Here is a 23801-nt window from a genome sequence, read left to right as displayed (position 1 = left end):
TCGTGAAGGGGGACCAAGCCCACAAGGGGACCCCCTTCAGCCCTGGCCTCCCAAGACACACTGGGTAACCACGGGCCACTGCCTCCAGCGCTCTGGGCTTCCTCTGTCTGTAACAAGGGATGGAAGGCCAGGCCCCACCGGCCTCCAGAGCAGCATGACACTGAGTGAGATGATGTCTTTACTATCTCTGAGCTGCACAGAACAGGCGTGATCCATGAGTAAGTGGGCTGCTTGGGACTTCCCGGCAGCATGACCCACACGGACCAGCCTTTCCATGTGGGAAGAGGGGCCTGGGGACAGTAACTTTGCTGAAGGGCTGGGAGGACAAGTGAGCGCTTCTCAGCTGGAGCGCAGCCAGCAACCCCTTTTGCCTCCTGCGCTATGTCTGTCACATTGTGACCTTCAGAGGCAGCTTCCAGCCCCAGCGGGATAGCTGCTTGGTGATTTCCCGTTGGGTCGGTTCTTGATGGGAGCCACGGTAACCCGCCCTGCCTGCTTGAGCAGAAGTGACAGCTGCGAGATGGCCTTCTTGGTAGGGAACGGAGGTGTCTCCTGCAAGGGCGGATCCTCCACACATCTGGCCTGTAAGACACAGACCAGAAGACAGCCTCGTGATATTGTCCGCTGGGTTTACCTCCACTCGGTCAGGATCTTCCCGGACTATGTGGCTGAATTGTCCAAGGGAATGAGAGCCTTGAACTGCTCTTCAGATCCAACTGCTGCCAAATTGAACAAGGCAGTGAGCCCCCCTGCAGGGCTGACAGGTGTGCTTGGTTCCTGCACACATCTCTCACCGGAAGCGCCCAGCCTGGGCCGGCCTACCCATCCTCCTGCTCCTCAGCCTTGTGAGGGTCCCACCTCCTCCAATAATCCAGCAGCAGGATTGTGTGATTGTTTCAATGGCAAGACAGCCCATCGCTTGCCCTGACTCATTTCCCTGCAACTCCATGCGTGGCAACACAATAGGAAGGACTATTCTGGCCAGAGAGGAATGTGCTTCCTTGTTTCCCAGAAAAGCAGCCTCTGCTCTGAGAACCCCAAGGGAGGGGGCCTCCTTGGGAGCAACATCTTCAGACCACACATTGTTCTCTCTGACGAGTTTTTAAGCAAAACCAGCCTGCAGAGCGTCACTCTTGAGAGAATGCGGGAGAAAACGCTCCAGCTAGTCGGGGCAGGAAAAGGGAAGGCACCGCCCTTTGGCCTCTGTCTGCTTCCAGCATCCTGTCTGTGGGGGTTGAGGGCAGGTGGGGTGAGGGGACGCTCGGCCACAAGAGGCAGACAGGCAAAGGGCATGTGCCATGTTTGTGGATGGCCCCGAAGCAGGCCTGGAATGACCAGCGTGACTCTTCATCCTGTCACTTTGGCCTGTGGTTCCAGAAGACCTTGCCAGCCTCGTCATTCTGAGAAAGACAGCAGATAAACCACCAGCATGGGAGAGGAAGTGTGCCAGGAAGAGCCCTCTCCACCTGCCCCACCTTGATGGCCTTTGCTGGGTGACCTCACTGACCTTATTCCTGGCTTGGTGTCCTTCAGCGGCACCGCATTCTAGAAGAGGTAGTACAGTGGGGTTTCGGGATCAACAAGGGAGAGGCTGAATGGGATTCAAACCCAGGCCTGTCTGACCTACTGCTTCCTGGCCCATGAAGCAGCAGTCCCTGGCTCTTCCTGTCACCAAAGCCACATTTTGTCCTGACCATGCTTTAGTAATTCAAGAGCCAAAATGGAAATTTTCTTTCTTGTGAGTTCTTTCTCCTTTTGGGTGACCTCATCTCCCCAGAGAAGCCGCTGGACTGGGTCCACCCATACAGGCCCAGGGGCCACCTGGGGCCAGGATGATGGCCAGGCGAATTCTGGCAGGACCGTTGGGAGGTGAGGCTGGCCTGGAGGCAGGGAGGCTGAAGACTGAGAAGACGTTGGGCTGGACCCTTAACGCTGCAGCTGAAGCTGGCGCCACAGCCTACCCTGAAGTCTGCTGACCTTGGGTCCCCTGCGTCAATACTGGATCGATAAGCAGACAGGGAGGGCTCAGTGCACAGTGGGCTGTTCATACCTCAGTGGCCAGCCTGCAGCCCGGGCAGGCATCGGCGGGCCGCTGCGGGAGTGACCGGCTGCTTCAAGCACTTTTATCGCTTTGCTGCCCCTTCAAAGACCTTGTTTTCCTATTGACAAGTGCCAAAGGGGCCCCGTTCCTTCTTTCGAGAGGCCCGGCCTGTGTGGTTATGTGTCTACAGGAGCTGTGTCACTAGTAATTGTCTCATTAGCAGCTTCCGTCGATTAAATGTTTACATATGCCATGCACTTTGATTCATTCTCTCATTTAACCGTCACAGTGGCCATCCCTTTGTGCTGGTCAGAAACCTGATTATCCGTTCATCTCCGGGTGAACGGGCACGTCCGTCTGTGTGTCTGGGAGCCGGGCTGGGGAGGTGACAGGTTTCCACGTGGGCCCTGGTGGTGGCAAGGTGTGGGGGGAGGTCCCTGACGGCCACTCTGCTCTCCCCCCAGGTCAAGGAGATCCTGACGGCTCTGGGCTTGCTGTCTTGTGCCAACACGCGGACCGGAAGCCTCTCGGGCGGCCAGCGGAAGCGCCTGGCCATCGCGCTGGAGCTGGTGAACAACCCTCCGGTCATGTTCTTTGACGAGCCCACGAGGTATTCGGGCGCAGCCGGGACAAACCCTGCCCCCTCCGCCAGCAGTTTTTCTGGGGCCCCTACTGTAGCCTCAGGAGGGGGAGCTGTGTGCCCTGCCTCCCCCATCTCTTTCTCCTTCTATGCCGGGGTCACAGAGCAGAAGCCTCACTTGCGCCCCTCTCCCTGTCTGAGTCTGGGAGACAGCCATGGGCTCAGGCCTGCACATAGACCTACCCAGTGAGCTTTGAATGTGGGCGTGGTTTGGGGGTCCCACAAGTGTCTCATGGTGCTCCTTGACTTGCAGTGGCCTGGACAGCGCCTCCTGTTTCCAGGTGGTCTCCCTGATGAAAGGACTGGCCCAGGGAGGACGGTCCATCATCTGCACCATCCACCAGCCCAGCGCCAAGCTCTTTGAGCTGTTCGACCAGGTACACAGGCCCCGCGGGGTCCACCAGGGTGAAACCGACTCCCGTTGGCTCGTGGGGCTGCCTTCATTTCAACTCAGGTGGCTGGGTCTGTGGGGGCAGGAAGGGGTAGGATGAGCTGGTCAGGGTCCTCTCTCTGGGCTGACATCTGGCCACAGGGTCTCCTGTGAGCCCCTGGCAACACTGAGGCTTCATTACCTCCCCTGTTACAATGGGGGGGGGTCACCTGTTTTATTGAATTAAATGACAGGTTATTTTATTTGTGTAATATGTTTTATAAATTTTAGGTTTTAATATTATAAGCAAAAACAAAAAAAGCCCAAAGAGTTAAAATATGTATGGCTCCAAAATCTTTCCTTAGTAGGCGGTTAGTGTGGAAAAAAGCAATATAACAAAATTAATCCTGGCCACATGATATCTTTAGTTTTCCTGACTTATCATGGATTTCTCTTTGAACTTTAAAAGTCCTTAGGAGGTAATGGGGGAAGAGAGAGAGAGAGAGAGAGAGAGAGAGAGAGAGAGAGAGAGAGAGAGAGAGAGAGAGAGAGAGAGAGATTGGGTGGTTGGTGGATTAACGGGTAGGTGAGTGGATGGATGGATAGATGGATGGAGGGATGGGTGGATGGATGGATGGTGGTTAGATAGATGGATAGAAGGAGGGATGGATGCATGGATGGTGGTTAGATGGGTAGGTGGGTGGATGGATGGGTGGAAGGGTGGATCGATGGATGAAAGATGGGTGGAAGGATGGGTGGATTGAGAGCACCTGTTGCTTTAGGGAGGTAGGTAGGCTTGATGTTTTCCCTCTCCTTGCTTTTTCCAGCTTTATGTCCTTAGTCAAGGACAATGCGTGTACCGGGGAAAAGTCTCCAATCTTGTACCATATTTGAGGGATTTAGGTCTGAACTGCCCAACCTACCACAACCCAGCCGATTTTGGTAAGTAGAGCGTTTACCAGCCAGAAGGAAAAACAAGGGGCTTTTTTGTTGCTGTTTTTTTTCCATTCTTGCTTTTTCCACTTTTACCTGAACCCCCAAGTCAGGAATTACTTGATTATCTACAAATGGTTCAAGTGACATCCTGTGGTGAAACTTTCAAGAGCAGAAAAAAAGATTGTCTTTCCTTCAGATAAAAATGGGAACTATTACAGGGGAGCTGTTGCTAGGAATAACATTTCCTAACATTTTGCTGTGTCAGGCCCCAGTTTAAAGGAAGTTATTTCTAAAAAGAAATAACCTTTTAAAAGAAAGATCTGCTCCGCCCTAATCCTGCTCTGTTCCTCTTGCCTTCTCTTTCTCTCAAGCTTCATGTTTACTAGACCACCGGGTTGTTCATCCCCAACCAGTCCCATTCTCCCCTTCGGCCACTGTACTTGGGGTCCCGTCCTGGCTGTTCCATCCTGCCTTCCTGGGGTGGCTGCTACAAAGCACCACAGACTGAGCGGCCTAAACAACAGAAATTCATTCCCTTGCAGTTCTGGAGGCAGGAAGTCAAGTGTGGACAGGGCCAGGTTTCCTCCCAGGGCTCCAGGGGCGGGTCCTGCCTGCCTCTTCCCGCTTCTGGTGGCTGCAGTATTCCTTGGGTTGTGGTCCCATCACTCCCATTTCTGCCTCTGTGTTCCCATGGTTTTAAACTCTGTGACCTCTGTATTCTTATAAGGACACCATTCATTGGATTCAAGGGGCCCATCCTAAGTCCAGGATAATTTCATCCAATTATACCCGCAAAGAACCTTTTCCAAATAGGGTCCCATTCTGAGGCTCCAGGTGCACATGAATTTTCAGGAAGCAGCATTGGACCCACTCCCACCCTCCTCCTTGGTCATTAGCTCTTCTTGGTCAGTTTTTTTCCATTCAGACATCTCCTAGGGTTCCTTATTTGCTGCAACATCAGCTCCCAAACTGTGTGCCATGAGCCACTGTCCTGGGAAATGCTTCTCTTACGAGAAGTGGGCTTTGACCTGGAGGGAGGTGAGGGCTCTGTTTAAAGGGCAGTCTCGAGCACCTTGGAGAGGCAGTGAGTGTGGCGGGTTTCCCGTTGCATGTTCATTCAGGGGAGAGAAGTGTGGACGGGTGCTGCCAAGCGGGGGAGGGCGGTGAGGTCCAAAGCCCGTAAAGAGGGGAGGACTTTGAGGGAAGGGCAGACAGGAGGAGAAATAGGGTGCATCGGACTTCGGGCAGGTCCCAGAAAGGTTCGAGTGTGGCTTCTGTTTCCTTAATGTCACCTGAAGGTGAGGTGAGGACAGAGTGGCCCTTTGGAGGGGCGAGTGTGAGTGACCAGTGGAGCAGGTGGGACTGGGCTCATATGGCATTGGTGGTGATGAGGTCCTGGTGGGGTCACCGTATCCTGGTTTCTGACCGGATCGGGGAGACTTGGACCCTCGGTTCAGGCCTGGGGAGACCAGAGAGCCACCTTTGCCAGAGGGACATGCTGCCTGAAAGCAAAGCCTGGGACTCTGGGCATCAGCTAGGATACTATTGAGGTGAGGGGCCGGTGGGTTTGCCAGGAAGGATGTGGGGAGCGAGAGGGAAGATGGACTGTGAGAGAGCAGGTGGGCGGATAGGAAAGAGCCGCGGTCACCCTGGGGGTGTGGAACCAGGAGAGAAGTGGGCAGAGCGGGACTGGAATGGGTCTGGAGTGCTGAGGAGGCCTGACGCCCAGGGCCGAGGAGCGACGGTGGGAGCAAGCCAGGGCCAGTGGAGGAGACGCTCCCTGGGGATCTCAGAGTTGGGGCTGATGGTCCCCGACCTCAATGTTCCCAGGGTGCCAAGCACACCTCGGGGCCCCGGGTACCCCTTTCTCCATGGTCCCGCTGCACTGCCACCACTCTCATCACTCATGCCAGACCCCATGTGCAAAATGCTAGCTCTCCAATCAGTTATGCTGCTCCATTCACTCATCTCCCAGCTCCAATGCAGAGGCTTGAGTGCCTATTGCGTGTATCCAACCCGGGTGGGAGGGGCGCCTAAGGCAGTAGGGATGCTCGCGAGCAATGGCCTTGCTGGGCACTTTAGAACCGAAGGAACATTGGCTGCTAAGTGATTTGATCGTATGATCATCATCCAGCAGCTCCTCTGTAATCACTCAAAAATATTCCTGCTGGACTCATGACTGTGTTGTTGAGAAATGAAAGGGACCCCCAATTCACATTAGTAATCTCGGGCGCCTGTCCTGGGGCCTGGCTGACCACATACATCTGTGTCTCACGCAGTCATGGAGGTGGCGTCCGGCGAGTATGGGGATCAGAATGGCCGCCTGGTGAGAGCCGTCCGGGAGGGCATGTGTGACTCCGACTACAGGAGAGAGCCTGGGGGGGATGCTGAGGTGAACCCCTTCCTATGGCACCGGCCCTCTGAAGAGGTAAAGCAGGCAAAACGATTAAAGGGGCTCAGAAAGGTAATGCCCACCCCCGGCTCCCGGGACAGCCGTGTGCTGCATTGCAGCTGGCTGCACGGAAACATGTCACAGGCTAGGAGTCTGACCTCCTCTCCCTTCTCGGGTATGTCCTCAGGACTCCACGTCCATGGAAGGCTGTCACAGCTTCTCAGCCAGCTGCCTCACCCAGTTCTGCATTCTCTTCAAACGGACTTTTCTCAGTATCATGAGGGATTCGGTAAGCTTACTCTCAATCGTCTCTCGTAGTAAAGGAAGCTGTCAGCCGTTTTCTGGTTTATTTGTCCTGACTGAACTTCCAGATAGTTGTTCCTCCATTGCACTTGTCAGCTTTCACTCTGTGATGCTACTGTAACAAACACTCCCCAAATGCCAGGTGGCTATGACAGTAAAGATTCCTGTCTCGCTCCTGTTATGCGTTGGTGGCTGAGTGTTATGGCTCTGCCCCACAGCTTCTCACCCTGGGACCCAGCATGGAGGAACAGAGCCTTTCTAGAACGTGACAAAGGGGAAGTGCAAGAAAGGAATGAAATGGCAGCCCTTAAAACTTCTGGTTCATGGTGGCAACGTGTCACTCGTGCTCACGTCCCACTGGCCAAAGTCAGTCATGGGGCCAAGCGTGACACCAGAGGTTGTGTTCCTCCCTCAGAGAGGCACAGCAAGTTGCACTGAGGCTTTTCAGGGAGGAGGTAGCGAATGGTTAGGAACCATGATAATATCCACCGTTTAGTGTGGACAACCTGACAACCTGCTTAGGAGGGGTGGTGTTCTGTGGGCCTCTGGGACCGCGTTTGAAAGATGGAGGGGCTTGTAGTAACCCCGGCTGGAGCTCTTCAAGAGTAGGCCTTTGATCTCTCCTTCCTCTGTCTCCCTCCCCACCATTGTCTCTTGTCCTTTCCTCTGAAGGTTGCCATTTTGGAATAGTTCTGTTTTAACAGCAACAAAATGCTGTGTGTGTGTGTGTGTGTGTGTGTGTGTTGCTTTGTCCTTCTGGAGGAGAATGGGCATGTGAAGCACAGTTCTGCCTCCGGAGGCCTTGGCCCCGGTTCTGTCGCTGCCCGAGCCTGCACTCCCCGGCGTGTGAGTAAGAGCTGTGTCCCCCCAGGTCCTGACGCACCTGCGGATCACGTCTCACATCGGCATCGGCCTGCTCATCGGCCTGCTCTACCTGGGGATTGGGAACGAAGCCAAGAAAGTCCTGAGTAATTCCGGGTTCCTCTTCTTCTCCATGCTGTTCCTCATGTTCGCGGCCCTCATGCCCACCGTGCTCACGTGTGAGTGTCTCACTAGCCACAGACCCACCCTCCTCCATTGTCTGTCACTCCAACCTGTGACTGATGTCACGGCTTGGCCAAGAGATGGGTTTTCTGAACACACAGTGTCGTGTTTTTATTTTTTATAAATACAATTTGTTGACAGAGGTAGGCATTATTGTAATTTCTGTTAGACAAGAAAATACATACCATGTTCAAGCCAAAGGAATGAATCACTGATGGGGGGAATGGGGGTTTTAAGCATGGTGGAAGGCAGATAACACAGATTTCTAAAAGGTTTTCTAATCAGGGTCACCTCAAATTCTACTGCGTCCCTCGTCCAATGATTGAGACAGCCCCAGTGCAGCCAAGCAGTGAGTGGATAATGCCACTCTGGGTGGATTTCCATGCCCGTCCTGACTGTTTGCGGAGTAGAACACTCTGGGACCCTCTGGGCTCAGAGTGGAGAAGCTTTGGCTTTAGCAGAACTCCAGCATAAGCACTTCGTCCACACCGTGCCGCCTCTCATTTTAAATGGCCCAGAATTTCCAAGACCAGCTGTCAAGGTCTTGCCCACGGGAAGGAATGACACTGTTTCAGTTATTCCAGGAGAATAAGTTAGGCAGTAAATTGCTCACGTGAGTCACTAAAATAACGCTCAGTCCCTGCATAGATGTTCTCCACTCGATGACTCTTCATGTTATTAAAATGGTTGGCCATTGCCCCAGCTGGTCAATCATTCCACCCCTTTCCATCCACACCCCGAGTACTATAAGTGTGGAAAGGCGCACGCCTCAGCACAGGCCAGCCGGGGCACAGAGAGCCCAGTACCAGCCTGCGCAGGGCCCGGGCACACGGGCACGTCTGCTTGACCGTCTTCCATTCCCTGTCTCCTAGTTCCCCTGGAGATGGGCGTGTTTCTTCGGGAACACCTGAATTACTGGTACAGCCTGAAGGCCTACTACCTGGCCAAGACCATGGCCGACGTCCCCTTCCAGGTACGTAAGTGAAGGGCGCGTAGTTGAAGAGGGGCAAGAATTGTCCGTGGTACCCTGCAGACCCGGGTGGGACAGGCTGAGGTGACGGCCCCTGTGTTTCCAGATCATGTTCCCGGTGGCCTACTGCAGCATCGTGTACTGGATGACGTCGCAGCCGTCTGACGCCGTGCGGTTCGTCCTGTTTGCCGCGCTGGGCACTATGACCTCACTGGTGGCGCAGTCCCTGGGCCTGCTGATCGGAGCTGCCTCTACGTCCCTGCAGGTACCAGCCCAGGAAACACTGCGGGGCAGGCCTGCCTTCTCTGCCAAGGCTGACACTCAGCGCCCCCTCCTGCTTCTGCCGTAACTTCCTAGACCAGCTCACCAGGTCAAACCCCAGGGCAGGACTTGCGTTGTCCTGGCTGGTCAGGATTGGCACATCAACAGCACCGGTGCCCCTACCTGGCTCCCACTGTATGCCAGGTGCTGTTCTCCATGCTTTCCACCTCATAGCTTGTTGAGTCCCAAGCATAAGCCCATCTTACCGGTGGGGACACTGAGGCCCAAAGAGGCAACATGATTTGATCAGGGTCACGCAGCTGGCTTGGAGGCCGAGTTCTGGAGACCCAGGGGGGATCCAGTTGGCCATCCCTTGGAGCCCCTCACTGCCGCCCCACTCCAAGTCTCTGCACGTGCCCCTTCTACGCCTGGTACCACCCGCCCCCCAAGCGGCCAAACTCACATGCCTTCGCAGCTTCTGCACCTCTGTGGCTTCGGGGAGACTCAGGCCAGGCTGTTCCTTAAAAACAGCCAGATCTGTGGTGAATCAGGTAACCTCAAACAGGCTGCTTGCTACTCAAACCAGACACGTCTCTGTGCCACCCTGGCCCTTGTAAGATCAATCCTGAAAGCTGGTCCTTTCCCAGCTGCCCACATGGCAGTCCAGGAAGATGGCGTCCGGGGGCCACCTGAGGAGGAAGCTGGGTGGGACTATAAGCTCTCTTTATGCTCCCCCCCCCCCAGGTGGCAACCTTCGTGGGTCCTGTGACGGCCATCCCTGTCCTCCTCTTCTCAGGATTTTTCGTCAGTTTTGACACCATCCCAACCTACCTGCAGTGGATGTCCTACATCTCCTATGTCAGGTAGCACGGGTGTCGGGGGGTGGGGGGCGCCTCACGATGAGGGACGGAAGGGGACTGTTGTACAGATGCTCACAAAGCCACGTCTTGGCTGTCGGCTCAATGCTGTCATCACTCCTGGTGCCTTTTATCTTTCCCTGGTGTTGTGTGCCCCACACTCCCCACCACACACACGAGGAGAAGATAAGTACCAGTGATTCAGGCCCAAAGAAGCCCGGTGGGCCCTGTATTCTGGGGCTTTGGAGAACTGCTTGGGGGGCGGGGAGCGTTCCCACCTTTTAGGCACATCAACCCTCTCTGAAACAAGCAGTGCTCATACGTGTTTCTGCGTGTCATAAAAGGAAATCAGGGGAAAACCAGTCATGATGTAAGCATCCGAATATCTTTGGACAAGAGTATCCTGCAACAGGCGCTTGCCATCAGATGGTGTGCTCTGTGCCCAGGTTGTTTGGCCCTTGGTCCTCGGGCATGCTTATCTGTAGAGCTTTTCTGCCCAGCTGTAGCAGGTCCACGTGACACACAGATCTGAAGTCGGGAACAAGCTTTTCTTTTCTAGAATGTCAGTTCAGACCCAGGGGTATTGTTTGGGAAAACAGAATGGGAACAAAGCGCCTGTACAGAGTTTCAGCAACCTGTGTGCGCGCCAATACCAAGAAATCTGAAACCCACATTTTTCTTCTCAGAATTCGCGTTTCTGTTCTGACCGTGTAGGGCTGGAGCTGAATGGTAGACGGCACAGAAATCCGTTATTAAAGTGCTGCACAGGGCGTGGAAGCCTGTCCGACCCTTTATTATTTCCAACTTTAAAACAGTTTGTAGTATCGCACGTAACCAAAGTGGCTTTCCATTCATTTCATCGCTGAACAAATGCCTACAATTCAGTCAGTATGGTTTTCTGGTGGAGATTCTGGAGAAAATGCAACTGGAAAAAACGTAGTGAAGCTGTTGCATGTGTTAATGTTGGGAAGATGCTGGCAGGTTAGGGAGTGTTTCATCCCGTTCAGGAAGGGAGGCAACTGGGAAGCCGGAGAAGGTGACTGCTATTCTGCCCTCGGCAGACAGCGGCGGGGTAAGGGCCGTGGGGAGGCATCTGGTCACCCGGGACACAGCCTTCCTCACATGGGGCGCTTCCCTCCCCAGGTATGGGTTCGAAGGGGTCATCCTCTCCATCTACGGCCTCGACCGAGAGGACCTGCACTGTGACATTGACGAGACCTGCCACTTCCAGAAGTCAGAGGCCATTCTGCGAGAGCTGGACGTGGAGAACGCCAAGCTCTACCTGGACTTCGTCGTCCTGGGTGTTTTCTTCATCTCCCTGCGCCTCATCGCCTATTTTGTCCTGAGGTACAAAATCCGGGCAGAGAGGTAAAGCCCCTGCATCCCAGGAAAGAAGAGAAATAGACATTGCGGCCAAGGGCAACTTGTAGAATCATGGCGGCAAGCCTGTGCCTGCAGACAAAGGGACAACTGTGACCCAACCCCGAGCCACCACGCCTGGTTTGCAGGTGCCAAGTGTTCAACTGCCCTGCCCAGCTGGGTCGGGTCTTCTCTCCATTATCCTTTCTAGCTTTAACTAGGAAGAAGATGTAGAAAGGAATTTTTTTATATGCAGAATTTAAAAATACCACAACTGGGGCAGAATTTAAAACTGCAACAAAGCTGGTGAGAAGAGGCCTCCTTGGTAAAATTCTTCCTTATGACCCAGGTGGCACTGGTCCCGGACGGGGAAACGAGCAGCCCCTCAGCTGGCCGCTGTGCAGGAGACGTCCTGGGGGAGAAAGGCAGCGGGTGGAGTGGTTCCATCTTATGACTGTTGTTTTTCATAGTTTTCGTCTTTCTACGGTTTGTCTCTTTTTCCAACGAGCAGTCATTTTCCAAGCCAAAAGTCGATGAATTTCGTTCATTTTAAGAAGCTGTATCTTTTTAGTACTTGTTAAAGAGAATTATTCAGGGTAAATAACATACTTTGTTTAGAGGTATAAGGGGTTTTGCGGAATCGCTGAGCTGGCCTCATTTATAGACAGAACTTAGGAGAAGCTGCCAAGGCAGGTTCCAGGCGGACAGAAGACGCTGGAACTGTGTGTGATGTGCTAAGCCGTGCAGACATTTCAGAAAGTTGTACAAAAGGTTGTAAGGTGAAATTGGCCAATTCTTTCAAAGTCTTTGATTTCTCCCCATGCTTTTTATTTTAAGCCAAATACATATTGCTTCTTTCTCCCTAACTCTCTGAGCACCTTAATTTTGCCTCAGAAAATTCCAGAAGATCAACCCCGTTGAGTTTTTACAAACATTTCCCTTTCCTCATATCTCACATCAGCTACCTCCGCTGAACCTGAGAAAGCTGGGCTTAGGGCCTTCCAGGTATGAACGCTGAGGGGTCTGCAGGTATGGCTGGGAGAAGACTAACTACAGGACAGGGGAAGACGCTGAGGCCTCATTAGAATCCAAGGCCTTTGCAAGAAACTGCGGACACTTAGTGTGTCCAAGGCATCCACGGCTCCATCAAACAGTGCCCTTGGAGCCGCGGGAGTCCATCCCCTCAGTGTAGCTCTTGCGGCCCTCAGCTGCACCCCTTTTTCAGTGCTGGGTTGGTATAGCCTCCGCAGACTGGACACCCCTTCTTGCCAGTGATGTAATCACATCAGTGACTCTCACGTGCACAGGAACAGGGGGTGCATCTGCAGGGTAAACAGCCTTGACATCCCAACAGGGCATCCATGTGTTTGCCAGCTGTCAGAGGCAGTGTGACTGCAGGGTGGGAAGCGGTTCTGGCCAAAGACGGTCATCTGAAGGAAAATGGAATTGCTCTCCCCTTCCAGAACGTCACTGTCCTGGAATCAGGGTCTCCTATGAAAGATGGTATTTTTGTAGGCAAATTCATGAACCTCTCTGACCCTCAGTGTCTTCTGTAAATGGTAGCACTAGATATTTTTCAAGGCCATTTTCAGCTCCAAGATCCTTGGTTCTGCTCCCAAACCTCTTATTTCCTCTCCAGAGAACAAAAAGAGTTAAATTTTTACTTACACATGGATTTGATGTGCAAATGCTGAGCGATCCTCTTTTCACCCTTAGATCCTTTTTAGGAAACATAGTCAAGATATATTGAAATGCACTTTTCAGTTTGCTTGTCCTACACAAATATAGCTTTGCCTTCCAGACTCAGTTATTTAACCAGGGTCAAACTTAGCTTTTATAAAAAGTCTTCATTTAATTTCCAGACACATTTGCCCGTAAGACGTCACACATGGGAACAGCCCGGGGAAATACAGAGTTGGGAAGACGAGGACGTCTTGATCATGCCTCAGAGTTACATGAGGCGAGGCCAGTATTTAAAGACCTCTGCCCCTCCTAGTAAGCCCTTCCTGTCGGCTGTGGCTCTGTGACCCTAGTAAGGACAGCACGCCAGGAGCCACAGTGAGTAGGGCCCACGCCCTCCACTCCACTGGCAGTTTCATCTCATTCACTGAGCCACGGTGTCAGGTCTCAGAAGTTTCGGAAGGAAACAGTGAGATTCCTCTAGATTGAAAACATAGTTCCCAAGCACACCTCAGCCCTCAGAAGGAGTCATTTCTGTAGGGGTTCGTGTTTCCTGCATTTTGGGTTTCCACTGTTAGCAGGTTATATTCATCCCTGAATAGATGAGGAGCTGACTGAGGTCCCCCAAAGGGCAGATCTTGGGGGACGTGAGGGCTGCCAGACTTCAGAAGGAAAACCCATGAGCAAAGTAACACGGGTTATTTTTCAGGCTGCTACCTGGAGTGTAGTGAGTATACTGTCAGCCCCTCAGGGTGACTCTCCTGCAAGGACCTAAAGCCATGCGGAATGAGTGTGTCTGTCATCCGCAGCAAATGTCCACACACCCCCGCCACCACCCGCTTGTGTGTTTTCATTCGAGACCCTTACCAGCATTTACTCAAATGCTGCTACTCTGTTTGGATCTCCAGATATTTGCCCTCTGCTTTTTGTTTTAGGGTAATTTGATAAAACACCTTCTTCCCAGGGCCCAAGATCACATCCAGGCAACTGGTTGACTTATTTTTCTAGCCAGTTGTGTCTGAGAGGTAGACAGCTGTCTCTCATACATTAGCGTTTAAACAGGCCAGCTTCCCAATTCTAATTCTTGTAAGTGATTTCAGAATGTAATCATTCTAATAGTCCTTTCTTCTCGGATGGAGCATCTTGATTTAGAAGGATGAAAGCTTGGCTAAAAAGATGCCTGGTCTCTCCAGCTGTTGGCAGAGGTGAAAATGGCCCAGAATTCCACTTTCAAATGAAACTTGTCGGAGAGAAGGGGGCACCCTGGGATTCCAACCCCTGCCCCCTCCCATGACAGCATCAGCCCCAGCTTGGGAGACTCTCACCTCTGTCCCTATCAGGGCATTTCATGCCCCCCTTTCTCTTACGCTCCCTGAATATCAGCTGGAGAATTCAATTCTCCCCAAGTTCCTTTGTGGGTGAAGTGAGACACTCTCCCCCCGGGAAGGGAAGAAAACTGGTGTAAAGATTTACATGGAAGATGCTGGAATCTGATAAGTCACCTGGCGGAGACTTAAGCTTTTAGGTAAAAGGGGACCAGGAAAAGGGACATAAGCTTTTAGGTAAAGCCTCACCCTGGAGAACCACGGAAAGAGCCTTTTCCCACCTGGGAAAGGTACTGCCAGGAGGTTAGGCACAGGCCCTGTCGTGAGGTAGAGTCATCTTTGGTTGTTGTGCTGAGAAGAGGAAAAGTTGAGCTTCAAGGTGTCGCGTATCTTTCCTCCTGAGAGTCTGGGCACTGACTGTTTGCCTTACGAATCCCTCTGTCTGTTTACTCAGTAAACGTGGATTGACCACCCCACGTGCTTGGTGCTGTCCTAGGCACTGGGGTCTCAGGGGAGGGGACTCAGCCGCAGGCCAGCCCTCCAGTGCAGCAGGCAGGAGGGGACCCATGACTGCATCACGCTGCTCGCTCTGGAGATGCAGGATGCAGAGGCCGGGAGAGGGGCAGGAAGGTCCTCCATCCCAGGGCCAGGAAAGAGCAGAGTTGGAATTCGAGCCCCAGGCTGACCCCAAAGTGTCCACTTTTTTGCTTTGCCACATTGCCTCCGTTCATAGTGTACAAATGGACATGAAAATACTTTTTAGATATAAAATGCAATACTAGCTTAATGGCTGCTATTCATTCTGGACTTGCTGTCACCACACAGCTGAGGTGGGAGGGTGGCCCTTGCCTCTCCCCCTCAACCGCCTTGCATAGGGCACCAGAGCTGGCCCTGGGGCTGCTGGCCTGGGGGCTCAGCTCACTCCTGTCTCGGTGGAGTGGTGCCTTTTTCATGCTTTACTCCAAGAAGGAAAGGAAAAATGCCCTGACTTCAGGCCTGCCGTGCAGATGGCAAAAGCATAGTCAAAACTTGCTAAGGCTTCCATCCAACGCCAGCTAAATTTGAATGTGACAAAAAGTAAAACCAAAAAAAGAAAAACAGCCCAGTGGGGTGGGGGGAGGTACAGAGCATATGAATATAAAGTTACTTTTAAGAAATGAAGACCACTAATAAAATATTTTATATAAAGCTTTTTCTTGTGTTCACTGTTAAATGCTTCAAACTCCAAATGATGTGCTTGACTTTTGCGAGGTGAAATGGATTCTGAGGTTGTGTTTTGAACACATTTGCTGTACATCTAGGAAGAGTTCAGGTTATTAGTGTTCTGGCTTAACACCAACTGTGAACAGTCACCTTTCTCTCTCGGTAACGTTCGTGTTTTATGTTGAACTGCCTTCGAGTTTTGTGGTTTTCCTTCATTCTCCCAGACGCCTCACCCACTTCCTGCTGCCTTGTTAATAATGTTGGCCATGACCTTGAAAAATGCTGGGGCCCCGAGTGCATGCGGCTCGCTGAGCTTCCTGTCCAGCCCCCTCGCCCTGCAGTGGTCTCTGTGACGCAGAGCCCAGGAACACCCCTCATTCATTGCACTAGGTCCGGGGAAACCCCTTTCTTGGCCGAGGCCTCTGTAGGCAGCTGCTATGGGGGGCGCTTCACCTCTGGGAGGTTTGGCTCCCACTTGAGGTGAGCAGAACCCAGAAGGGGTTGAACCCGTGAGCTGCATCAGCTCCCAGGTCCCTGAGCTTGAGCCCAGCCTGGGCAGTGGTGCCTAGGGCGGGGCTGTCACACTGGGCTTCCCTCCCAACCTGGACAGAGCAGTGAGATGTCTCTGCAAAGGCACAGCACTGAAGGCCCCTGCAGTCCTCCGAAGTGACAGGCAGAGAGGGGTGGCATGCACCGAGCCTCCCTACCTCTGCAGGCCCTCCCTCCGTCGTGGTACTTAAGGTCACTACACTTGGCCTCTCACATCAGGGAGACACCTTGGGGACAATCATCAGGGCCTCCCTGGGACCAGAGGCTGGAAAAAGTGGGGGCTCCCCTTCCCCCATCGCATGCTCATTCTCAGCTTGCAAGCTCATTTCACCCTGTCCTTAAACCCACACCTCCTGGGCGGGAAGACAGCTGAAGAGGGTGCACTGGGCCCACCCTCGGGCTGGGTGTAGCTAGACTTTCTGAGAAGTACTGCATATCCTTGCCCATTTCTTTCTCCCATCTTTGAGAAAACAGAAGGGTTTAGCCTTTGCTCAGTTTTTAACGTTCTCTCTGAACATGCCAACGTGGAATCTTCCTTCAGCAGACTGTCTGCGGCCTCCTTGAGTGTGCCCGAGGCCTGCCGGGAAGCCTGCTGTACGCCCCTGTGTCACACAGGTGGTTGCTCTGGGTGCAGGCTGGGCTTAGAGACCCCTGTGGTAAACAGGAGAAAACAAGCCACACACCCGTTCCAGCCAGGGCGAGGGATTGTCATGGGTGGGACACAGCTTCGGGGCTTTTCTACCATGCAGTGACCAATGTGAGGCTGAAGAGAAAGGAACAGGATTACAAAAGTGCGCTGTTGTGTCACCAGCCCGGATGGGGCCTGCGTTGGGTCTGGGCTCTGCCTTTGGAGGGCATTTGGGACCATAGCCAGCTCTGTGTGTTCCCACAGCTGGGGGGGCGCAGCTTGCTCCCCCCGTCCCAGGGAGACCCACCCCACAGCCACCGCCTCGCAGGCCACAGACATGTGTGAGTTTCTCACTGGGTTTCATGGTTTTAGCCAGATCTTGGGAACCACGTGAGTCCAAGCCACACAAATAAAAAACAGCAAAACTCAAAATGATTACATTCAGTGGGAGGGTTCTCTCGGCAGAGAGAGCAGGTACCATCCTGTTTGCCGAGCGAACATGAAGGAATCAGGCTGAGCACCTGTGGGTGCTTTCGCCTGTTACCTTGCACCTGAGTTTAAGTGTGGCCCCGATATTGTGCAGTTAAATGGTATCGCCTGAGTTCACTAATGTTATTAGGAGATCTGATTTGGTGCACCTTGTAAGCCACCTGCTGTTACCTCTCATGATGGGTGTCATTCCTCACATGCAGCAGGGTCCCAGGTGAGCTGGGACATGATACTGAAGCCCGTCGGGCAAGCGTTCATGCCGTGAGGGGTGGCCCTCCCTTCCTGGCCTGTGTGGCGGCTATTCTCAAGTCCCCAGATGTACCCGAGATGGACTGTTGTTTTGCTTCCCCTGCCCTGAGGCCTGGTCTGCCCCAGCCCTTCCTTCTAGCACAGCCCTGGACCACCAGAGCGAACTTTCAAGAAAATGACATTTGCCAGCTGGGGCTTTGCTGGAGCACCGGGCACATCCACTTCCGGGGGGAGCTACCAAAACTGCCTCCCTTGGGGGCCCTGATGTGCCCTCTCCTGCTGGTTGAAATGGATCAGGCCTCAAGGGGAAGCAGGAAGTCAGGGGCTTCACGGGTTTCAGGCTGAGCGCCCTACCTCCAGGGGTTCCTGGAGGTCCCAGTGCCACCCCGCCTGAACGGTACCACGGGGACGTGGTTCTTCTGAGGGTATTTCAGTGGCCATGGTAGTGACTTTGTTTTTCTACCTTTCCATTTTTTTATAATTCTGTCATCATGTCCCTCTGGGGGTCTCTTTTCCAGGATCTTTGGAACACAGCCCGCCCAAGCTGAATCATAAATATCTCATTTTTAAGTCCTCGGCCAATTAAAAATGGTAGCAAAAATCCTGTCATCCAAATGGCTACTAAAATTCACCACCAACCCCACGCAAGGGGTTTCCATTTTCATAGTCATAATGCCTGGGGTGGGGAGAGGACGGAGATGGCTTTCTCCATAGAACACATATATTTAGGTCAGTCTGGGTAGCTGGCTCCCTGCCCCCTCGTCGGTTCTTCCTTTGTAGCCATATTCATGCAATGCCCGATTCTAGCCGCACCCGTTGTGAATTGTTGTCTTTTATTTGATGACCATTATTTTAATGGTTTTCCTTTGTATTCCTTCCAAAGCACGAGTCAATGCAAGTAATATTTTTTAACCAGTGGGCAAACATGTGCGTATGTCTGTATATCTAATATGTATTAATAATTATGTGAGCCCTGTTTTTATAATGCTGGGTGGATAACTTTACCTTGATTTAGCCATGTGACCTAGAAAATGCAATCGCTTGCACGCTGTCAGAGGTTTGCACTGTTGTAGATACATGAGACTTATATACATACGCACATATATACATATTTAAAAATAACATGGGCTCCCCTGGACACTTGCTCTCTGTTTCTCTCCATGGGAACACAGACCCGAGCAGACCTTGGGATGCCAGCCTCCTTACAGACCATGGTCCTGCTTTGTATATCTGTACAGTTATCGCCTTAGATTTGTATGTGCATTTTTTGCAGACTTGAACTTTGTTTTCTGAAATTAGATGCCATTTATGAAAATGTGACACAAATCAAATAAAACGCCGTTATTTTCAGATTCCGTTCCTCTCACTTCTTGCTTTCAACAACTCCAGCTCTCGGACCTGCTGGGAGAGTTGGGCCTGGGTGTGGGAGAGCACGTGTGGAGGAGAATGTTCACCCTTTTGCTCTGAATGGAGCAATTTCCATGGTAGGTGTTACAATGGATTCGGATGAAGCTGGGAAGAAAAATCAGAGCGATGCTCATGATACACCAGACCCCAGTTGTTACGTGGCAGCACAGGGTCCAGTGCTTTTTCACACATTATCTCATTTCACCTGCAAACCTCATTGCGTTGAAGAGGAAACTGAGGCTCAGAGAGACTAGACAACCTGCCCGAGGCAAGTGATGGAGGTAGTGTTCAGATGGTGACAGTGGCGCTGCGGAGCCGGGGCTCCTGACCCCTTAGTCAGACTCCCCACCTTGGGAAGAAGACACTGAGAGCTGGGAGAAGAGTCCATCATGTCACAGGAAGTGGCCTGGGGGAATCTGTTCCCTGTGACCAGAGGAAGCTTCTCCCAGACACGTGCCTAAGGCGTAAGATGATGGACAAACATCCCCAGGAGTCAGCTTTGGGGGTCTTTATGCTCTGAGGGCCCCGTATGGGGCAGCAGTGGGGTTCGGACTGGGTCCAGGAGTCACGCTGGGACCATCACCTGTGTGTGGCCATGATGGGGAAGACTAGGCTAGTAGGCGTGCCCACAGGGATGGAACAGAGAAAAAGGCCACAGCCCGCTGACCAGTCACCCTGGTCCCTTCTTCTTACCCAGGTCTCTGTGTCCCTGTCTATTCAAACCATCTGTCACCTTCCCATCAAAATCCCATTCCTTCCCCACTTCTTCCAAAGTGATCTTTATTTGGATTTTTAAATCACAAATATTTTACACACTTGTGTTAACAAATAATACAAAAGTTAATAATCTCACCCCAATCCATCCACGCACACCCCCTTGAGGTGACCAGAGTTGACAGCCAGATAACAGTGTATTCACCCATCCTGTCATCACAACCAGGAAGAGAGGGACACCGCACCACACCCTCCACACCTGCTTTCCTGCCTTGTATGGAATCCAGACCAGAAGGCACAGCACTCCCTTGTCGCTCTGTCACCTCTGCGTGGCACACATCATGGAATGTTCCAGAATCCATGATGTCATTTCCCTTCTGCTAGGCCCTGCGGTTGTTTCCACGATAGTAACCATGCTTCAGTAAATCAGAAATTTTGGAAAATATCCTTATACTGCTATCCTTACAACGTACAATTTAAACCACAGAAACTTCTGGAAACACAGGTGGGAGGAAATCCAAAACACAAAACAGGTGCCTAGAGAAGTGTTCTGACTGAAGGTGGGGACCTGCAGACCTCACGTGTGCCCCTCACTCTCACGGGGCTCATGGGGGCTGTTAAGGAGGACCCCCCCCCCCCTTGCAGGGACATTCTGTCGCCAGCCCTCTGTCCTCCGGTTACACCTGAGGGCGGTGATGCTTGGGGACTGCAGGTGCCTGGGGCCCGGGAACCCCCTGTGATGGTGCCAGGAAACAGATGCCCGAGCGGGTCCCAGCTCCCCCTCAGGTACTAATCTTCACTGACACCACTGCCATGGTCTTGGCAATCAAAGTGAGGGCCTCTGGTTAGCAACCTCATTCTGCAGGAAGGTGATGAAATAAGAGACAGAGGTAAAATCCTATGGCACGTTCGCTTCTGGAAGAATCCACTGCTTTCCCCCCAAGTATTTCCTTCCTTTCTTTGCTCTTGCCCTCTTTGCTCTGTGTGGGTCTGTACTCAGTGCTACACAGAAGACAGTAATGCAGCCACAGCCACGAGTGACGGCAGCCTGGTCGCCTATTGGCTCGTGACCTTGAAAGAAGATTCATTTCTCCTAATTTCCCAGCGGGTTGTCATATGTGAGTGCAGGTGTCAGAAGGAAAAGGGACCTCTGCAAATCCAGAAACAAACGATTCCCCTGCCAGGGGTTGGTGAGGGCTGGGGGTGGGGCCTGTGGCAGCAAAGAAAGAATAGAGAGAGGTAGGTGTCCCAGGGGTCCCTCTAGCGGGCGCTGGAGAGGAGCACTGTCCTGGAGGAGGGAAGGTTTGTGGGATAGGGGAAGAACCGGGGTGTCTGTGACCCACAAAACCCAAGAGGGAAAGGCCCCAGCGTCCAGGCCAATAGGTGCAAGGCAGCTGCCCAATAGTGCCTGCTCCCCAAGCATGGCCTGGATAAAATGGAGAGAGCCCTCGGCCTAGGGCCCCGAGGACAGGGGGACACCTGCAGGACTAGTGCCATTGAGGACAAAATGAGCCAGTCCACACATTGGCCCTTGGTAAGCCCTTGGAACTTGTCATGCGGGGTGGCATGCGGGGTCTCTGGTATCACTTCCCACAAAAGAACGCAGGACATGGTGAGGGCAAAAAGGAACACCCACGGAGCCATAGATAGGGGAGTCACACCACTATATTCTCGCTGGCGGCTGGGTTGGAGACACAGGAAGCAGGAGCCACACGATCTGCAAGCCACCGTCTGCTTCTCTGCCAACCAACCTCACTTGCTAACTGCAATCCGCAATCCGCACTCCGCCATCCGCAATCTGTACTCTGCGCTTGCTAGTTTAGCCACGGCAGTTATATCAGTGGCTAATGGCTAAACGGTAACAGCTGATGGTCATCTACTACCCGAGCCAGCACCTTTCCACGTGAGGCCGAGAGCCTGGAAACTGCTCTCTGGGACTCTGTCCCCACAGAACCAAACTCAATTCTCAGCAGAAAGTCGGACTTTGTCTAAAGTCAGTATATCAACAAAGAAAGACATAAGCACATTTCACATACCATAAAATTTACCCTCTTAAAGTACAATTCCTGCTTTTTAGTGTTTCACAGAACTGTGCAGCTCTTACCACTCTCTAGTTCCAGAACATTTCAGTCCCCATCAGCAGTCACTCTCCATACCCCCTCCCTCAGCCCTGAAACCATTTGTAGGGACAGAGACAGGAGTGCAGTTTCCAGGCTGTCGGCCTCACGTGGAAAGGTCCTGGCTCAGGAAGTAAATGGCCGTCAACTGTGGCTAGTTGGCCATCAGCTGTAACCAGTGAGCCACTGGCCACTAGTATAACTGCTGTGGCTACGCTAGCAGAAAATGGGGGCTAGTAAGCAGATGGTGGCTGAGTTAACAAGCGCGGATTGCGGATTGTGAGAGGCAGATGCTGCCGGCGAGAATATAGTGGTATGACTCCTCCATCTATGGCTCCGTGGGTGTTCCTTTTTGACCTCACCATATCCTGTGTTCTTATGTGGGGAGCGGGAGCTGAGACCCCGCAGGCTGCCCTGCGTGACACCATTAATCCACTTCCTGTTCCTGTTCTGGACACGTCATATAGTGCAATCAAAGAACATATGGCCTTGGTGTCTGGCTTCTTTCACTCAGCATAAAGCACGTTTAGATTTCAAAAGCAGCATACAAGCTAAGGAAGAAAGTTTGAGAACCCCCACCCCAAAGCAGCTGGACCAAGGTCTGCTGGCTCCGACCTCCCAGGGTCTTTCTGAGCCTGCGTGTTGCTTTCACAGCCGTTGAACACCCTCTGATACAGCTATTGCAATTGTCCCCATTTTGCCAATGGGGACATTGAGGCACAGAGTCTCTTAACTTTCCAATACACAACAGTGCCTCTTGGACCCGGAAGACGGGAGGTCCAAGGAGAGATTTTCCAGCCTTTGCAGCCCAGCACCCTGAGGGCCTGAGAGCAAACACAGTACAAGGGAGGAGATTCTGTGAAAACCCTGGAGATGTGGCACCTGCCACCCAGATGTCCCTCTCAGAGAACCTAATGCAGGAACACAGCTGAGTGACAGGCATTGGCCCCTGGGAACCACAGCCCCCACACCAGGCCACTCAACCCCTGCTGCTCCCCAGGGCACTCCTCCCTGAAACAAAATTCCTCTGGGGGCATTTCAGTTTGGGGACTGTCAGGCAGCCTGTTGGAGACCTTGTCTGAACTTGGCTGCAGTCTGGGGCACTGCCCACGCAGTGCTTCCTTGCCCCCTCAGTCCATAGGTGTCAGACCCGCCCCCAGGGAGGTCTGGACTTCCTGTTATGCCTGACCCTCGTAGGCCTCCCCCACCCCCCTACTCCTCTGACATTGTATTGGTGTCTAAGAACCGAGCAAACCACCCCTCTCTGTGCCAGTGACAGTTTAAGAATTCTTGGAATAGAGCGATGAGTTTCAGTGAATTCCAACATATTCTGGAACAATACAGAGCTATCCAACCAACACAGAAGGAACCATTGCCAAGTAAGAACTGTTGAAGTAGTGCTTTTCATGACCAACTGCACTTAAATTCAAGAGGAGGGGAAAGGCATATAAACAGCACAGGAAATAATTATAGGTTCAGTGGCCCCCGCTGCACGTATGTGGGGATAGGAGTGGGTGGGGAGCGGGAGGGACCTAATGTTTCCCTTCCCACCAGAAGCAAGGGGGTCTGGCTTATCCTGGGCAACTCGACGTTCTCATTCCATGGGTCTGGAACGTTCTAGAAATGTGTACCACTTCCCAGTCAGTGAGGAAGGTATTTGGTATCAAAATGATCCCTGGATCTTATGGAGCACAATTCATGATTTGAATTCACCCTGAGCCACTAGTGAACAGAAATTCTAGAGGTGCAGTAACCATGAAGTGGGGAGATTTCATGGGCAAGTGAAATCGTCCACCGGTGACGACTATACAAAGGTGGCCAGCATGTCCCAGGCTTGAGCCTTGGGGAGGCTGTGTGTCCTGAAGCAAATTTCTCAGTTTCCTCATTTGTAAAGTAAGCATACATGTAAGATTACTCACTGCACTTTGGATAAAAAGGAAGAAAAAGCTTCTGGTCCACACGGTAGCACTCCCCAACCCCAAATTTTAAAACCGATTAGCACTCTCTGGGCACTCAATTAACTTCGACTGCTCAGAGCCACGGGTGTTGTTTAAAATCCCCAAAGAAGACCACACACCCCTTGGCAACTCCCAGGGGGCTGCACAGAACTCCAGCGCTGAATTGGGCTCAGCAGTGTTCTGTGCTGGCTCCTGGAAAGCGAGTACTTAGGAGTAATTATTCACGTTTAGTTTGTCAGCATTTCAGCGTTTCAGTTTTAAACCTAGAAAATTGTCACGGACCATCAAACAAGGTGGAAAACTAGTTAA

At 52.4% G+C, this 23801-nt stretch overlaps 1 protein-coding gene across 4 annotated transcripts in view; it reads left to right on the top strand.

The window, feature by feature from the left end:
• The window catches only part of ABCG1 (ATP binding cassette subfamily G member 1), a 66292-nt gene extending 50921 nt beyond the window's left edge, over positions 1-15371 (top strand). For 2 of the 4 annotated variants that reach the window (XM_019745710.3, XM_019745712.3), the window contains 10 exons: positions 2506-2651; positions 2935-3058; positions 3879-3993; positions 6267-6415; positions 6567-6668; positions 7554-7722; positions 8599-8699; positions 8803-8961; positions 9702-9820; positions 10958-15371. In XM_019745710.3, coding sequence (XP_019601269.3) covers positions 2506-2651; positions 2935-3058; positions 3879-3993; positions 6267-6415; positions 6567-6668; positions 7554-7722; positions 8599-8699; positions 8803-8961; positions 9702-9820; positions 10958-11186 — 1413 coding nt within the window. In that variant the 3' untranslated portion in view covers positions 11187-15371. Of the gene's footprint in view, positions 1-2505; positions 2652-2934; positions 3059-3878; positions 3994-6266; positions 6452-6566; positions 6669-7553; positions 7723-8598; positions 8700-8802; positions 8962-9701; positions 9821-10957 lie in introns of all 4 variants that reach the window. The other 2 variants (XM_019745709.3, XM_019745711.3) reach the window with 1 other exon arrangement.
• Positions 15372-23801: the final 8430 nt, after the last annotated feature.

The sequence above is a fragment of the Rhinolophus sinicus genome, chromosome 17 (genome assembly GCF_057876585.1).
Source record: "Rhinolophus sinicus isolate RSI-liver-muscle chromosome 17, RSI-T2T, whole genome shotgun sequence".
Taxonomy (NCBI): Eukaryota; Metazoa; Chordata; class Mammalia; order Chiroptera; family Rhinolophidae; genus Rhinolophus; species Rhinolophus sinicus.
The sequence above is the reverse complement of the archived record's forward strand: the minus strand, read 5'-3'. Positions and strand labels throughout refer to the sequence as shown.